The 14,772-nt window shown below is 42.1% G+C and overlaps 1 protein-coding gene across 1 annotated transcript in view; it reads right to left on the reverse strand.

Annotated features, from left to right (window-relative positions):
- Positions 1-13,392, reverse strand: part of DCBLD1 (discoidin, CUB and LCCL domain containing 1) — a 71,991-nt gene extending 58,599 nt beyond the window's left edge. The window contains exon 1 of the mRNA XM_057528099.1: positions 13,164-13,392. Coding sequence (XP_057384082.1) covers positions 13,164-13,389 — 226 coding nt within the window. The 5' untranslated portion in view covers positions 13,390-13,392. The remainder of the gene's footprint in view (positions 1-13,163) is intronic.
- Between the last annotated feature and the right edge of the window lie 1,380 nt (positions 13,393-14,772).

Raw genomic sequence — 14,772 nt, forward strand, 5'->3', positions numbered from 1 at the left:
TTCCTCCTCTCCTCAGACTGGAAGCTTCTCCCCCTGTAGAACAGTTGAAGGGTCCACGATGGGCCTAAACCCTGGGGTTTGCTCGGAGCCATAGCTGGTTTGTGAGACTGACCCACCACCTCCTCAAAACAACTTACAGAAATTAAACTGGATGGAGGAAGTTTAGATTTTGGAAAAAGCTGCAAGTACTCATTAATGTTTTATAACTCCCCAAGTGATCTCTACCCCAAATTTAAGCATTTTAATTTTGAGCATTTGGAAACAAGCTAAATTAGAAAAGAGTCAGACTATGACACCTCCGTGCAGATTGATATTAAGGAAACGTTAAGGCCATGTTTTAGAAAACGATTTAATTTTAAAACAGAATATAGACCACATATATAGATATGAAGGGAAAAAGGTTTAAACTCTATATTTTTATGGTGTGGGATTAGAATTGATTTCCATTTTATTTATATTAGTTTTCTAAATGTTCTACAGGATGAATACATTATATATAAACCAGAAAAATAATATAATTATAACTACCAAATCCAGCTAATATGCTTTGTAACATTAAAGGCTACTTTCAGCATTGGTCTTAAGGTACGCAGACGGGAAGAAGTCTCTAAACCAACATACCCAAACTGGCATTAAAAACTTACTCAACAAACAGCTCGGAATTTAGGATAATGTAGTTCCCATTTGAAGGAGATCACAGTCAAGGGGAGAGATACGTAAGTTAACAAGTAATTCCTGAGAGTAAAGTGACAGGTCCAATGGACTCATTATCTGTTCCCCCAAATGCCTGAAATGAATGGATATGCATTTATCTTTCAGACTTCTACATCAGCTATTTAGGAAGTATGGATATACAAGGTATTTTCTAAATAAGCTTAAAACAAATCCCCAGATGCTTGTCTACACGAGTCAACCATTTATTTAGTCTACTCGAATTCCAGTCACTAAGAAAGGAAAACAATAACTTCCTTAAAAGACTACTTCCCTTTGATAAGTAGTCACATTCCACTAACAGCAAAGTGAAATTAAGATATATCTGATACGGACTAAGTTCTGCAATACTACAAAGAATGATTTAGGCTTTGAAAAATTTTTTTAACTTAATTGCACTTGGAAAATTATTTGAAGTAAAACAACTAGTATCTTTACTAGTTGTTTAAGATTAATTCTTTAAGATTAATATCTTTAAGATTAATTATTAACTAGTCCACAGAACAAGACAGCAACCTTCAAACTTGTTGAAGACCCATAGTTAGAATATAGATTTCTCATCACAACCTAAGCAAGCACACATGCATACACCCACATAAATAACAAACAAAAATCTAATGTTATAATATTTTTTATTATATGTAATGCACTGTGATATTTTCTGTTCTATCCCATTTCATTTTTAAGTTAAGAGCGTGCTGGCTGTGCCAGATGAACTGCCTGCCTACAAATGGGTCACAAGCTGCAATTTGGAAAATAGTGCTCTAAAATATCACGAGTGAAACCACTTCTAGAAACATGATTTCATGACAGTTGTATCCTTGCTCTTCCTAATATTCAAGTTACAACAGGTCTCAACACATACACCATTACCCATGTGTGGGTGTGAGAAAATTTCTTCCCATTTCTGAGAGCAAGTGAGCTCTTGATGACTACAATCTTTTCAACCACAAAAGGGAGCTTGCAATTATTACAGAGCTCTTTGTCTGATGGTAAAGCGAACAGCTTTCCCAAGCTATTACTAATTTCACCGTCAGCCATCCTCTCTTATAAATGTTGTTCTTCTCCAGTTGTGCTTAACTTTTTCACTGCCTGGAAAGGAATGGAAGCACAAGGGCAGGAGAGCCTTTGTATTCTACGTGAGAATAAAAAGAGTAAAACAGAAGTTATGACGGTAAAACTTCAATTATTCAAAATCTTTAGTTTTCCTGAAAGGAAAATGGATAATAGTCACAGCTATAGACTAGAAAGACATGACCAAGTTCTGCAAAACTGTTCTGCAAAACTTAGAATCTCTTTAAACCTTACTCTCACTGTGTATAAAATAGATGCTACAACACAGTGTTTCCTATCAGCTAAAAAAATCACTTAAAACAAATCAATTTGAATGCATGAAAATTAAACAAATCATTTCAAGAGGTCCTATCCAAGAGTCCCTACATAATGGGAGACTATTTCCATCAGTGTGCAAAGACATCAATAATTTTAATATTAACATATTAAAAAGCATCATTTATGCCCAATGGAGATAAAAATCTCAAAACCTAGTTTAATGCTATTCTTTCATGTGCTATAAGTAAAATCAGTGAAAACTCTATAGTTCTTGGTCACTCTCCAGTCTATGAAAAGGAAAAACGATCACTGAAAGGGCTGTGGATGTGGCGGAAGAGGGTTGCGCACATGTCGGCTTCTAACTTCATAAACTATTTCCATATACTTGGGAGGTGACAGAGCACAATGGTTATGACACTGGGTTCCTGTGTCCTTGGGAGCTGTGTGGGCTTGGGTGAGTCCCTTTACCTCTCTAATCGTCAATTCATCATCTGTAATATAGAGATAATGATAGTGCCCAACTCACAGGAACATTAAATAATATAATGCTAGTAAAGCACTGAGCACAGAGGCTAGCATACAGTGAGATTCAATACATTTTAACTACTATATTTCTATTTTAAAAATACTACACATATTAAAGTATCAAGAATATTGCTTTGAATTAGCTGACTTCTTCCAAATTCCATCACTCATTGGCTCTTCAATTCTAAGAAGTTACCTATTTTGTATCAATGTTCCTCATCTTCAAAACAACCACCCAAAACTGGGTGTGGTAAAGATGAATGAGGCTGTGTGTGTTAAGTGCTCAAAACTGCTGAGAAGTCTAACCGGAATTCATTCCCCAAGATTTATCTAGGGCCACTAACTGCTAGCTCAGCATCTCTCAAAATAGGCACTGGATCCCTCAGTCCTTAGAAGGCTTTCAAAGAGATCACACCCTTGTTGCCAAAAGAGGCAAATAAGCTTCCAGAATCCCGCCTTTTTCTTCACCACAGGACATCTCAAAGCCCTTGCAGTGCATGTGAAGCTTTAAAGGAGGATGCATGCTCAATAGGCATCTCCTGGGAGTAGTGTTTTGTGGGACACACTGGCCAACTCCTGGGCTGGGCTCACAAAAGGGGGGTGCACAGAGAGATCCCAAAACGGGGCTTCTGGGATCAAAGATCAGATGTGGAGAGGTAGATTTCGGTCTTTAGAGCTCTAAAAAATGGACACTGAAATTGTAACCTGTCACTGATATTCAAAAGCAAGACTTGCCACTGTTGTTATTAACTTACAAGTGCTTAAGTTACAAGGGGAATTGGCAACAAACTGGACACGATGTTTGAGAGAAGTGTCCTAATTTCACAGATAAAAATGTAAAACAAAACAAAACAAAACGAACCCCTTGTTTGTAAAGCAAAACAAGTCTAGGATGACTGTGTTATCCTTGTTGAATAGATGCTCAGGATACGGAAGTTGGAGAAAAGTGGCTGCTGACCTTTATTAATAATGTCAGGATGTTGATGTCATGTCTACGTTGCAACTGCTGAAGCTGAGGATAAACGCGAGCAATCCTTCCTGTCTCTACAATGTGCTGTATTTTCTAACCTTGGTTCCATGTTAAATATGCATATCACCAATATTCACATAATGTGTAACTGGATGTTGACTTTTCTCTTGGCGTCCAAAAATTCCAACATTACCAAGTACAGACAAAGTTCATCTGAGTTTCAGAAGTTAAAACTGTGGACAAACAACAAGGTCCTACTGTAAAGCACAGGGAACTATATTCAATATCTTGTGATAAACCATAATGGAAAAGAATATGAAAAAGAATGTATATATATGTATAACCGAATCACTTTGCTGTACAGCAGAAATTAACACAACATTGTAAATCAACTATACTTCAATAAATTTTTTTAAAAAGTAAAACTTTAAATGTTTCTCTCTTGCTCCCTCATATACACAGATATTTTCACTTTGACAGATTTTTTTTAAATTAATAAGAACCAAAAAGTTATTGGAACAGGAAAAAATCATAAAATTAATTGTGAAAGTGCTCTTACTAACTAACCAACCATTTATTGTAAAAGGTGACAGATACTGAGTGTTCTAAGGGACTTTATATTACCTTATTTAATCTTCAGGACAATCATATTTGATGGATGGTATTATTAGTTTCCTTTTTAAAAATTATGAAACATTTCACACACACATGCGTACATACAGATAGCTGTGTATAAAGAGTACTATCTCAAACATCCAAGTATATACCCCATAGCTTATAAGACAGGACATTTCCAATACAGCCCAAGAAGCCCACAGCACCCTTTCTTTACCACATGTCCTTCCTATTGTCCTTGTTCTATGTGTGAAGAAGTTGAGGCTCTGAGAAGCTGAGTCATCAGCCCTGGTGGCGGAGCTGGCATCTGAACCTCACCTGTCTGACTCCAGAGACCATGAAACTCAAGCACTGAGGCGGCAATTGCTGAAGTCACCCATTTCAGAAGTGAGGACGCTGAGTAGAGAGATTTCAGAAACCGCCCAAGATCACACTACCAGGGTTTTAATGCCAGCACAACCGGCATCAAAACCCACATTACTATTATTTATTTATAGTCCTACTCTTTTGGTCTTGAAATTAACATGAGGAAGATAGCCATATTTAATTCAGGGTTTCTTGTAAAACTTATGAGGAATCCCACCACTCTCTGTTTTTCATCATTTAAGTAAGTGCTTTTTACTAGCCTGTTAAAGGAATAGTCTGAGAGGCGGCTAGTTTACTTCCCACAAAGGCTGTTCTCTTTGCTTCTCACCAATGCAGCTCCTAAAAGCTGCTCTGTAAATGAAGGGTCAGTAGATTCAAGTGCTGCTTCTCAAACTTCAGTGGGTACAGCAACCACCCGGGGATCTTGCTAATGTGCAGGGTCTGAAATTTCTGCATGTCCAAAAGTCTCTGGGTAATGACTCTTCTGCTAGTCTTTTTAAGACATACTCTGAGTAGCAGGAGACTAAAGGGCCCTCATTATTAGGAGGGATCTTGCAGTGAATTTTCTTAAAAATGAAAAATCCTTGAGATACCAGTTTTGTATGGTTTTACTTTAATATCTATTCCTAAAATTGGAACACATCTATATTTTCAATTCTCTGACACATTTTTACTCTCGATATCATTTATACATCCAGGACAGAAAATATAAATTTCAGGATCTATATTTAAGCCAGAGTGACGTTTCTGACACCTGGACAAGAGCGTCAATTTAGGAATTATCTGAGCACAGAATGAAAAATACACAAAGAAATAGGATGAGAAGGTTTGCGGGAACATACGTGTACGTACCACATGTAAGGAAAAAGCAATCAATGTTAACTAACCAGAAAATAGCAAATCTCAGTTGGGAAAGAAATGGCATTTTATCATTCATCGAATGAGGTACAAAACATAAGAGTTGAGAGAAAAATAAATAAATCATAAAATTCATATCACGTTGCATGGCCCTGAAAATTGTATAGCCTTTGCACATTCTGTATTCTGCACTGCTAAATGTATCACAGTGGATTAAAGCACAATAGCTACTAATTGGGAGTTTTAAAAGTCTTAATATTTCTGTAGCAATTGTAATCATCTCTAAGAGAAGCCAAAGGCTATTAATTTAAAACTTTATTGCAGGGCTTCCCTGGTGGCGCAGTGGTTGAGAATCTGCCTGCTAATGCAGGGGACACGGGTTCGAGCCCTGGTCTGGTAAGATCCCACATGCCACGGAGCAGCTGGGCCCGTGAGCCACAGCTACTGAGCTTGCGCGTCTGGAGCCTGTGCCCCGCAACGGGAGGGGCCGCGATAGTGAAAGGCCCGCGCACCGCGATGAAGAGCGGTCCCCGCACCGCAATGAAGAGTGGCCCCCGCTTGCCGCAACTGGAGAAAGCCCTCGCACGAACCGAAGACCCAACACAGCCAAAAATAAAATAAATAAATAAATAAAGTAGCTATAAAATTAAAAAAAAAAAAAACTTTATTGCATAAATAACCCCCTGAAATTGTGTTCCTCCAAGGCTTCTTTTCTTGAACTTGATCTCACCTGGATGAACGTCCCTTGAAGATGAGGGGCAGAAGACCATCATACGGCATTTAGAATTGTAGGACAGGCACCTGAGCCCCTCTTTAGGCACATAAAGTGAACGCATCTGGGGCAAATGATTCAATCTCTCTGAATCTCAGTTCCCTCAACAGCTCTCAGAATTGTCGGGATTAAATTCAATTCAATTAGATGCAAAAAAAACCCCCAAAAAACAAAAAACCACCTGATAAAAAAATATAGATGAAGGTAAGGTTTTAAAATGTTATTTACATAAAAAATATCTGATTGGTCAAACAATAATGATCAATAGATGCTTAAACCACTGAGTGAAATGTTGATGGGGAAGAGTAGTCTGAGTGAGCGAGAGACTATTATCCCACAGACTACTTCCAGGTCATATAGGAAAAGGCAACTTTATAAAGGATGGATTGAGTTGTCACTTCCTGAAGTCACTGATCATTCTCAGCATCACTGAAATGGGGGGGCAATAATAATAACAATAATAATATATGCATCTTGTTGTGATACAATGAGCAGTACATGGCACCTTGAGGTACTTTTACCAAAAACAGTTAGCCTGAATCTAATCAAACCTGTAGGTCTAATTCAGGTTTATACGTTAGGGGATGGTGCAAGTAAAAGAAAGACACACCACTCAGAAGCAGTAAGTCAATTTAGGATGTGAGCTGTGTCACCAGACAATTGAATCTGACTTCCTTGCAGGAAAGTAAAATGTATGTGGGTGGGGATCAGTGGTAGATCAAAAGTGACTTAAAGAGACGTAATAACTAACTGCAATGTGTGGACTTTGTTTGAACAAACCAATAGTCAAAAGACATGTTAAGGTTAACTGGGGAAATATGACTTGAGTATTAGATATTAGGGGAGAAATGCCATGAAGTCTTCAATATATTTTAAATACCTCAGGGGAAAAGCAGTGTGTTTGTTAAGATCTTAATAATATAGCACAGTAACTGTAGCAAAAAGGATGAAAAAGGAAAAGGAAGAAGAAAGATGGGCGGAAAAAGAATTTCCTACCCCAAAGGCAAGAGGGTCTCAAAGATTTTTAGACCCTTTTGAGCTAGCACTAACAGCAGGTACAGCACCATTTATCTGTAGAGTTGGCTATCTTCTATTTTAGACTAGGGGGGAAAAAAAGGCAAATCTTGGTCCATGTAATTCTCACAATAAGCAGCCTCCATTCTAAACTCCTCGGAGTGGGAGCAATTCAATAAACAGATCTCATGTCCCAGTGGGCTCATGGGCTATTAAGTCTCAAAAGTTTCCTCCTTTGGACTGAAATCAAACACATTTCAATCTGCTTTTGTGAAAAGCAATTAAAAAAAGCTGAATTAAATCCACTCAGCCAGTTAAAAATTAAGTGAGACCCACGAAGATGTTTACCACTTTCCCTGGAGGAAATTTTATGTACTGGCACTTTGAATTTAACTGGACTTCTGACCTCTGTCAGACATAACAGTGAAATAAAGTTTTTTTTCCCTTTTTCTTTTTGCAAGAATAGAGTGCTCCATAAAAATCATTTACACACAACCTCTAGGTACATCCACTAAACACTCTCCGTCATGAAATGGAGTCATATAAAATTAAAATGACCATATGTAAGCACATATCAATAAAAGACAAAGACATTTCTGTAAATATGGGGTATTAGAACACCCAAGGAGATAGTCTATGAAAACTAGATGAACAGATTAAACAGAAATGGCATTAAACAGTCAAGGCATACAGGACTACATGGCTCAACACAGTGTTAATGTCACAAATGCCTAAACACTGTCCCCAAGGGATCTTCAAGGTAAAGCAGGGTCCTGCTGCCCTCAATGTATAAGCACCTGCAGATTTTAGGGGACCAAAGACCACCTGCTCCTCTATTCTCAAGACGGCCAGCACCTAACTTAATGGCAGCTTTGCTGGTATTACCTGGAAAGGAGTCTCTGAGATTCCCAACTCTTTTCAGAGTTGAATTTAGTTATTTTCTTGAATACATGTACGGTGTGTCTAAAGACATCACAATAGTCATGTATGCAATTTCTGTTTTAAAACACTTTAGTGACTACTACCCTTCACCTCATTCTCTCAAACCTCAGCCACAAGCGTTCATGCACCGACTCAGGAAATAGTTATCTGGAGCCTGTTATCAGCCAGGCACTATAACCGGTGCTGGTGGTGAATAAAAAAGCTCTCTTTCATTTTGCTCTCGCAAAGCTTAGACTTTCCTTCTATTTTCTTCCCATTCCCCGCCCCCCCCCAAAAAAACCCCTATCCTCTTCAACTCCCACTGAAAGGCAAGTTTGGCAGTTGGTTCCGGATCCAGCATACTAGGGGTCATAGTTAGAATTTATTTCCACATTGGGTTAAAAATCACCATGTGGTTGTTTTTCCTCATGAGTTAAGTCTCTCCTATTCCTGCACCCCCAGGGCAAACAAATATTTTTTTAAATTTTATATACAAAGCAGAGAATGAACATCTGGAAGATGACATCAACATGACTCTTCAGTTGCAAAAAGGCAAAATTACTCTGTAGTCTAACGAAAAAGAATCTGAAAGTCTGGCAATATTTTTCCTTTCATCTTCAATGCCAGACTTTGAATATACCAGAATGAGTTCCTCTATTTTAAATCCATATTTTCAGACTTTTTGTTTACAAACAACACTTGGACTAGACATACAACTTCATTACTTTGTCTTGTTGCGGTTGTGATTCTCAACTAGAGTCTGCGCTGAGTCTTTAATAACAGGGCAGGAGCTGTGTTTTCACTGTCTTCTCCCCCCATCCTCACTGAGGGGGGAGAAGACACCCATTCCCTACTGAGCACCCATCATGTGCTGGCCACTGGTCAAGGCACATAGCTTCTCATGGACCTTAACTTCTCACAGTGGGGAGACAGACAAGAAAGAAAAGTATAAATTATAGACTCTGTTGGAAGGTGGTAAATGCCCAAGAGAAAACTGCAAGCAGGGAGGGGGAATGTGGAGTTCTGGGGAAGGCGAGAGGGTTCCAGGTGGTTAGGGACATTCTCCCTGTGAAGGCAATATTTGAACAAAGATCGAAGGAGAAGGGAGTCACGTGGACATTTGGGGCAAGGCTGTTCCAGGCAGAGGGAATAGCACATGCAAAGGCTCTGAGGTAGAAGGGTCCCTGATACCACTGAGAAAGAGCAAGAAAGTCAGTATGCCTGGGGATGCGGGGGAGTGTGGTAGAGAATGAGGTCCGAGAGGCAGTTGGGGAGGCAGAACAAAGGGGTCCCCGTATTTGTCAAGTTAAGAGTAATAAACAGTAATGATTAGGAAGAGAGCTGGCATTTATTGAGTTCTTTGTGCTAAATGCAATTCCAAATAGGTATCGTGTATTATCTCCTTACAAATTCAAAGCAACTGGTCGCTCTAATAGGCACAGAGTTGCATTTATGCTTTAGGACACGCATGGCAGTAAGTGCAAAACTCCATAGGAAGTATTTCCCTTAACAAGCCCTCACCCCGCCCCTGCCTTAACATGACTAAAACCTTCACTAAACGCTGCAATTAATCTCCCCTTGCATCTTAAAAATAAAAACATAGTTTCTTATAAATGTCAAATGTCTTGCTTATTTCCAAGTTGTGGTTTTTTATACGATAATCAAGTCTGTTCCAGTACCCGAAGGTGAAAGGGTTCAACTTATGAAAAGTTAATAAGTACAGTTTGAGACACTATTCAGAGTTCAAATCCTGCTTTAATAACATCCTTTAGATGTGTTTAATGAATCCTTTAGCACAACTTTTTTTCCCCCTGTAATACTGTATATGGTATAACTTCATGTTTCAGAGTGTGTTACAAATTACATCGAATAGAGCCAAAAGACATGGTACATATTGTTCTGCTGGCCATGTTCCCTTCTTTCTGCTGTACTTGCATTTAAAAGGCATCCTGACATATAGAAATAAGCATGCCAAGAGAGCTGGGCTTGCTAAACAAAGTTAGTTAGTGGAAGTACCAGATGTACCTTTATAAAGAACTTTGGTAGACTCTATTACTTAGTTTCCACTAATTAGGACATAATTTGAAAATATCTCCTAATACAAAAAGATTGTTCAGTTCAACTCAAGAAACATTTATTGGTCAGGTGCTCTGAAGATAAAGACAATCCCAGTGGCTGCCCTCAGGAACTTACAGTCTCCCAGGCTGACCGAATCGCAGGCCTTCAAGATGAAGGAAAATCTGGGGTGAGGGCAAGCACTGATGCAGAAGGTGCCAGAACAAACTTGTGACTACTTTTTAAAAAGCCACTCACCCCAAACATCAGACATCAGCTGTCCCCTGTTGAACCAAAGATAAAGGAGTGATGGCTTAAAAACAGAACTTCCGAAAGTAAAAAGTTAGAGGTGGGCAGAATTTTTTAATCCATTTTTCTGTGTCTAATTCTACGCTTAGAAGTTTCCTCAGAGATTAACTGCTTATTTTTATTCTTCTAATACTTAAATCAGAAGGAGGAAATTTTTAATATCCATTTCCAAATATTTTGGTGAAGAGAGAATCAGGGATTTTTAGTTAGCACAAATTCCTCACATGAATTAAGGGTATTTTATTCCACAAAACTTATAATCAAGGAAATAAGACCTAAGCCCAAGCCTATGGATTTATACAAATCTAATCAATGCTAATGATCAATTTACATGTGATATTATGTAAAGTCAAAATCATGTGAAACAATCTGTGTAAATATCTAACTTTAGTTAAGCGGATCCAGAGGAGCAGGGCACAAGAAGGAGCTAAAATCAGCCCATATTCTGCTCATCATGCCCTAATGCCTGGGGCCTGGCTGGCTGTGAATACAGGAAGAATGGACTTTTAAAAAAAAAAAATAAATTGAGCAAAAATACCACACAGGCAAGTAGCAGCCTTAAAAAGGAACTAGTATAGCTTCAGGGGTCACCAGACTCTGTCTTTAAAATTTTGAATAATTTCATTGACTAGGCTTACCAATATTCAGATTAATGTATCACATTTGCCTCCCGAAACATAATACAATGAATAAAAGTCTAATATTAAATTGTCTATGACACAGACAGCAGTAGCACTTTACCATAACCCTAACATTATCAGATGTTTCCACCATCTCAACGCTGATTTGAATCAGAATTACCTGTGGGCACTTTTTAAAATCGCATATTCCCAGGCCCCACTCACTGGATGGTGTGATTCATAGTATGGGTCTGGGGCTTTATAAAGCTCCTGGAGAGAGTGGTGATCAACTAGGCTGGGGAGCCAAGCAGCAGCAGACTAAGCTGACTCCAAGGACAACGGAGGTAAAATGTAGTAAATGGTGTCTTCTCACCAAAACCAGACTGCTATGCTAAGGCTACCCTCTTGCCTTCTAAACATTGAGAGCACTAATATCACAGATGACCACCATCCAACTGTACATCCAGTAGCATATATCAAAACCTAAAATGGTTCTGCATGCTTAAATTTATGAAAACTTGAAAAATAAGTGACCAAGGGCTAATTGGGAAAACCACAGATGTGAGAAATACTCAAAAAACACTGATTATGCCTCTTCACTCATGAGGTATCAGAACTCAAGTCCGTAGATTTTTTTCAGTAAATGTGCCAAATCTAAGTTTTACTTCTTTTGCGATCGGTTCTTTTAACATCCTAAATATATAGGATGCTTCACCGAAACATGACATCTTCTTCCATCAATCATGTGCAGTAAAGTCTCAAATTTGAAGCTCTAAGAATCTAAGCAATCACACGTCTTCCCAGAGAACTGCTCTATAAAGTTAACAGCCTGGATGCCATATAACATCTAAAACTTCATTTGGAAAGATGGGTGACAGCTCTGGCCAGATTAGTACAGGGACACATTGTTGGATCTATTCATAGATGTACAGTATTGAAGGTGCCTCTTCAAACAGTGACCTGAGAAACATTTAAGCGCTTAAAACACCCATGATCAACATCGTACATTTTAAATAAAAGCATACGTATTTATATTTTACGATATTCCTAGCATTCTGCTACAGTGCCAAGATACAGTTTGTCTAAACTTTAGCTTTTTTTTCTTTCCTAACAAATCGGTATGCACGCAAACTTAGGAACCACTACCAACATCTTGAGTATTAATGTTTCAGACTGGGAATACATGGTTCAGTGAAAAAAACGCCAGCATTTGGCTTAGTTTTGATTCTTGTCTCATTAGAAAACACGGGGCGGGGGCACGGGGGCAGTCAAAATATTCTGGCTAGATGCACTGCCATTAAGTAACCTCAGTCGTAGAGGGGTAAAAGTAAGGGAGGAGGGAAACAAGAACTGAAAAAATCCGCAGAAAGCTGCCCCTTGCGATCAATAAAGAACTAAATTACAAGGATTTGCCTACAGCTGGTAAAACGGCTCACTGCTCTCATCTGGTGGCTATGCCGCAGTAAACTCGGTTGTGGGCTAATTAGGTCCAACTTGAAGCCAAGGACCAGGTCCAGAGAAAGATCAGCCTGGTCGGGAGTCGACTCGCTCAAACACCCAAGAAGGAGCCGAGCCACAGGGTTCCAAGTCGGGGCGCAAGCAGCTCACTCGTGACGGGAGGCGCGGTGGGACTGCCGGCTTCCCAGGGGGACCTCAGGGAAACCCTTCCCGACCATCCGTGCAAGCCACAAACTCACACGCTACGATTCCAGCCGCGCAGGGAAGCGAGGCGACCGGGAGGGCCAGGCCGCCCAAATGCCGGGCAGCTCTGTTAAAAGGAGGCTTGAGAGGGGCCTCCCCGCACAGGACTCTCCCCTAAGCCTGGGGTCGTCAGCTCGCGACCCCTGGGCCATGTCACTTCAGGAAGGAAGTCTGGAAACTAAGTGAGCGGGGCTGCGGAGAGAGAAAGTGGGGAGGCGCCAAGCTGGTCCTCTTGTTTGGGAGCGAACGGAACGCAGTTAACTTATTTTACACTCGAGCCGCCATCGGCCAGAGAGAGCCGGACTCCGCAGGGCGCAGGCTGCGACCCCGACCGCCTCCCGCGCGCGGTCCCCTCCAGGCCCAGTGCGCCGCCCGCCGGACGCGCTCCACTCACCCAGCTCCTCCGCCTGCAGCCAGAGCGGCGCGGAGACAGCGAGCAGCAGGGCCAGGAGGCCACGCCGAGCAGCCCCCGCCTGCGCGCAGCCGCCGCGGGCGCCGGCCACCATGGCCCCGCCGGGCGCCAGCTTGGCAGGCTCGGCTTCCCCTTGGCGCACGCAGCGCCGCCGCCGCCCCGGCCGGCCGCCTCCTCCGCGGCCGAGCGCGGCGCCGGGACTGGGCATAGCCGCGGCCCGGCACCGAATCTCATTGGGGCGGCCCGGGGCCCAGCCCGGAGGGGGCGTCTCCCGCCCCGCCCCGCCCCGTGCGCCCTCCCCCAAGGAGGAAGTCGCTCCGGGGCGGCGGCTGGCCGCGGGGGCGTGGGCGTACCGGGCGCGGCCCGCGCTCCCCTCTAGGTAACCTACGCTCCCCGCTCGCGCTCTCCTTTTCCTCCGCCCCTCCTCCCCCAGTGCACGTGAACCTGGGAGCCCGGAGGACTCCTGGCCTTGAGACCTGTCCCCAGCCGCGCTGTGCCCGGGTCGTCCCCAGAGTGCCTGAGAGAGTGGTGGGAGCGCCAGAAAGCCTACTCTCCTCCAGGGCTTTGCCAACCCTACAGGGGTGGGCATGCCATAGACAGTAGCACTGGGGGACTCGAAATATTGCCACGGTAGGATGATGGTGGTGACAACATCCAGTTCAAGTTCCTTCCTTCATTCATTCAAAAGTTACTAGGTTCCAAAAGTGTGCCTCCCAGGCACAGTGCTAAACCCTTGTGACACTTGCAGACATTAAAAATAATAAGGCAAGTATGCAAACGCAAATCGCAGTCGGTGACGAATAGTGCTAGCGGAGCCCATTCAGCAAGATCTAATTAGACGGCGGGTGACGAGACTGCAGGTAGGAATCAGACAGGAAAGGCCTCACTTAAAAAGTGGCATCTAAGCTGAGACTCGGAGAGTGAATGGGACTTGGGAAGGCGGAAGGCGGGGGACAAGAGAACGGACAAGGTGTGCAAAAGAGCTGAGGGAGGAAAGGGCCAGGGTGGGGGGAGTTAGGCTAACAGGTGGGTTCATGGCCGGAGGTGGAAGCCGGAGCCCTGAGCAGGGTCCGGAACGTGGAGGGCCTGGAAGGTCGCGTAAAGGATGTTTAAACTTTATCCTCGGAGCTAGGAGCAGCCAAGAAGTTGTTCATACGGAGGAATGACACGATCCGATTATCTGGGGGGTGGAGAAGGGCTTGGGGGAGGGGAGAATTACAAGGCTATTAGCGAGTAGCTGGATGGGGAAGTGGCAGTGGAAATAAATGAGGGCAGATTAGATACAGATTTTAAAGACTCTGACGTCTCCAGATCGCGAGTCCTCCGCTCACTGCCATAACCTTCGCGCTACCGTTCGGCGCCCTGCAGTTTTCCTGGGTAACACGCAGCGACAGTTAACACCCGCAGATGCCGAGAAGGGGAAGTGTTAGAGGCGGGAGGAAACAACAGCCCCTCCAAGGTCCAATACTGGCCCGTCACTTGCTCTTTGGATACCCCCGATAGACTCTGTTCACACATACATTCCTTTTTTCCTCTGTCTTTATTTTTTAACTAAATACAAACGCTGTTGAAATTTCCCATGAGATATCTT

Source organism: Balaenoptera acutorostrata, chromosome 14, assembly GCF_949987535.1.
Source record: "Balaenoptera acutorostrata chromosome 14, mBalAcu1.1, whole genome shotgun sequence".
Taxonomy (NCBI): domain Eukaryota; kingdom Metazoa; phylum Chordata; class Mammalia; order Artiodactyla; family Balaenopteridae; genus Balaenoptera; species Balaenoptera acutorostrata.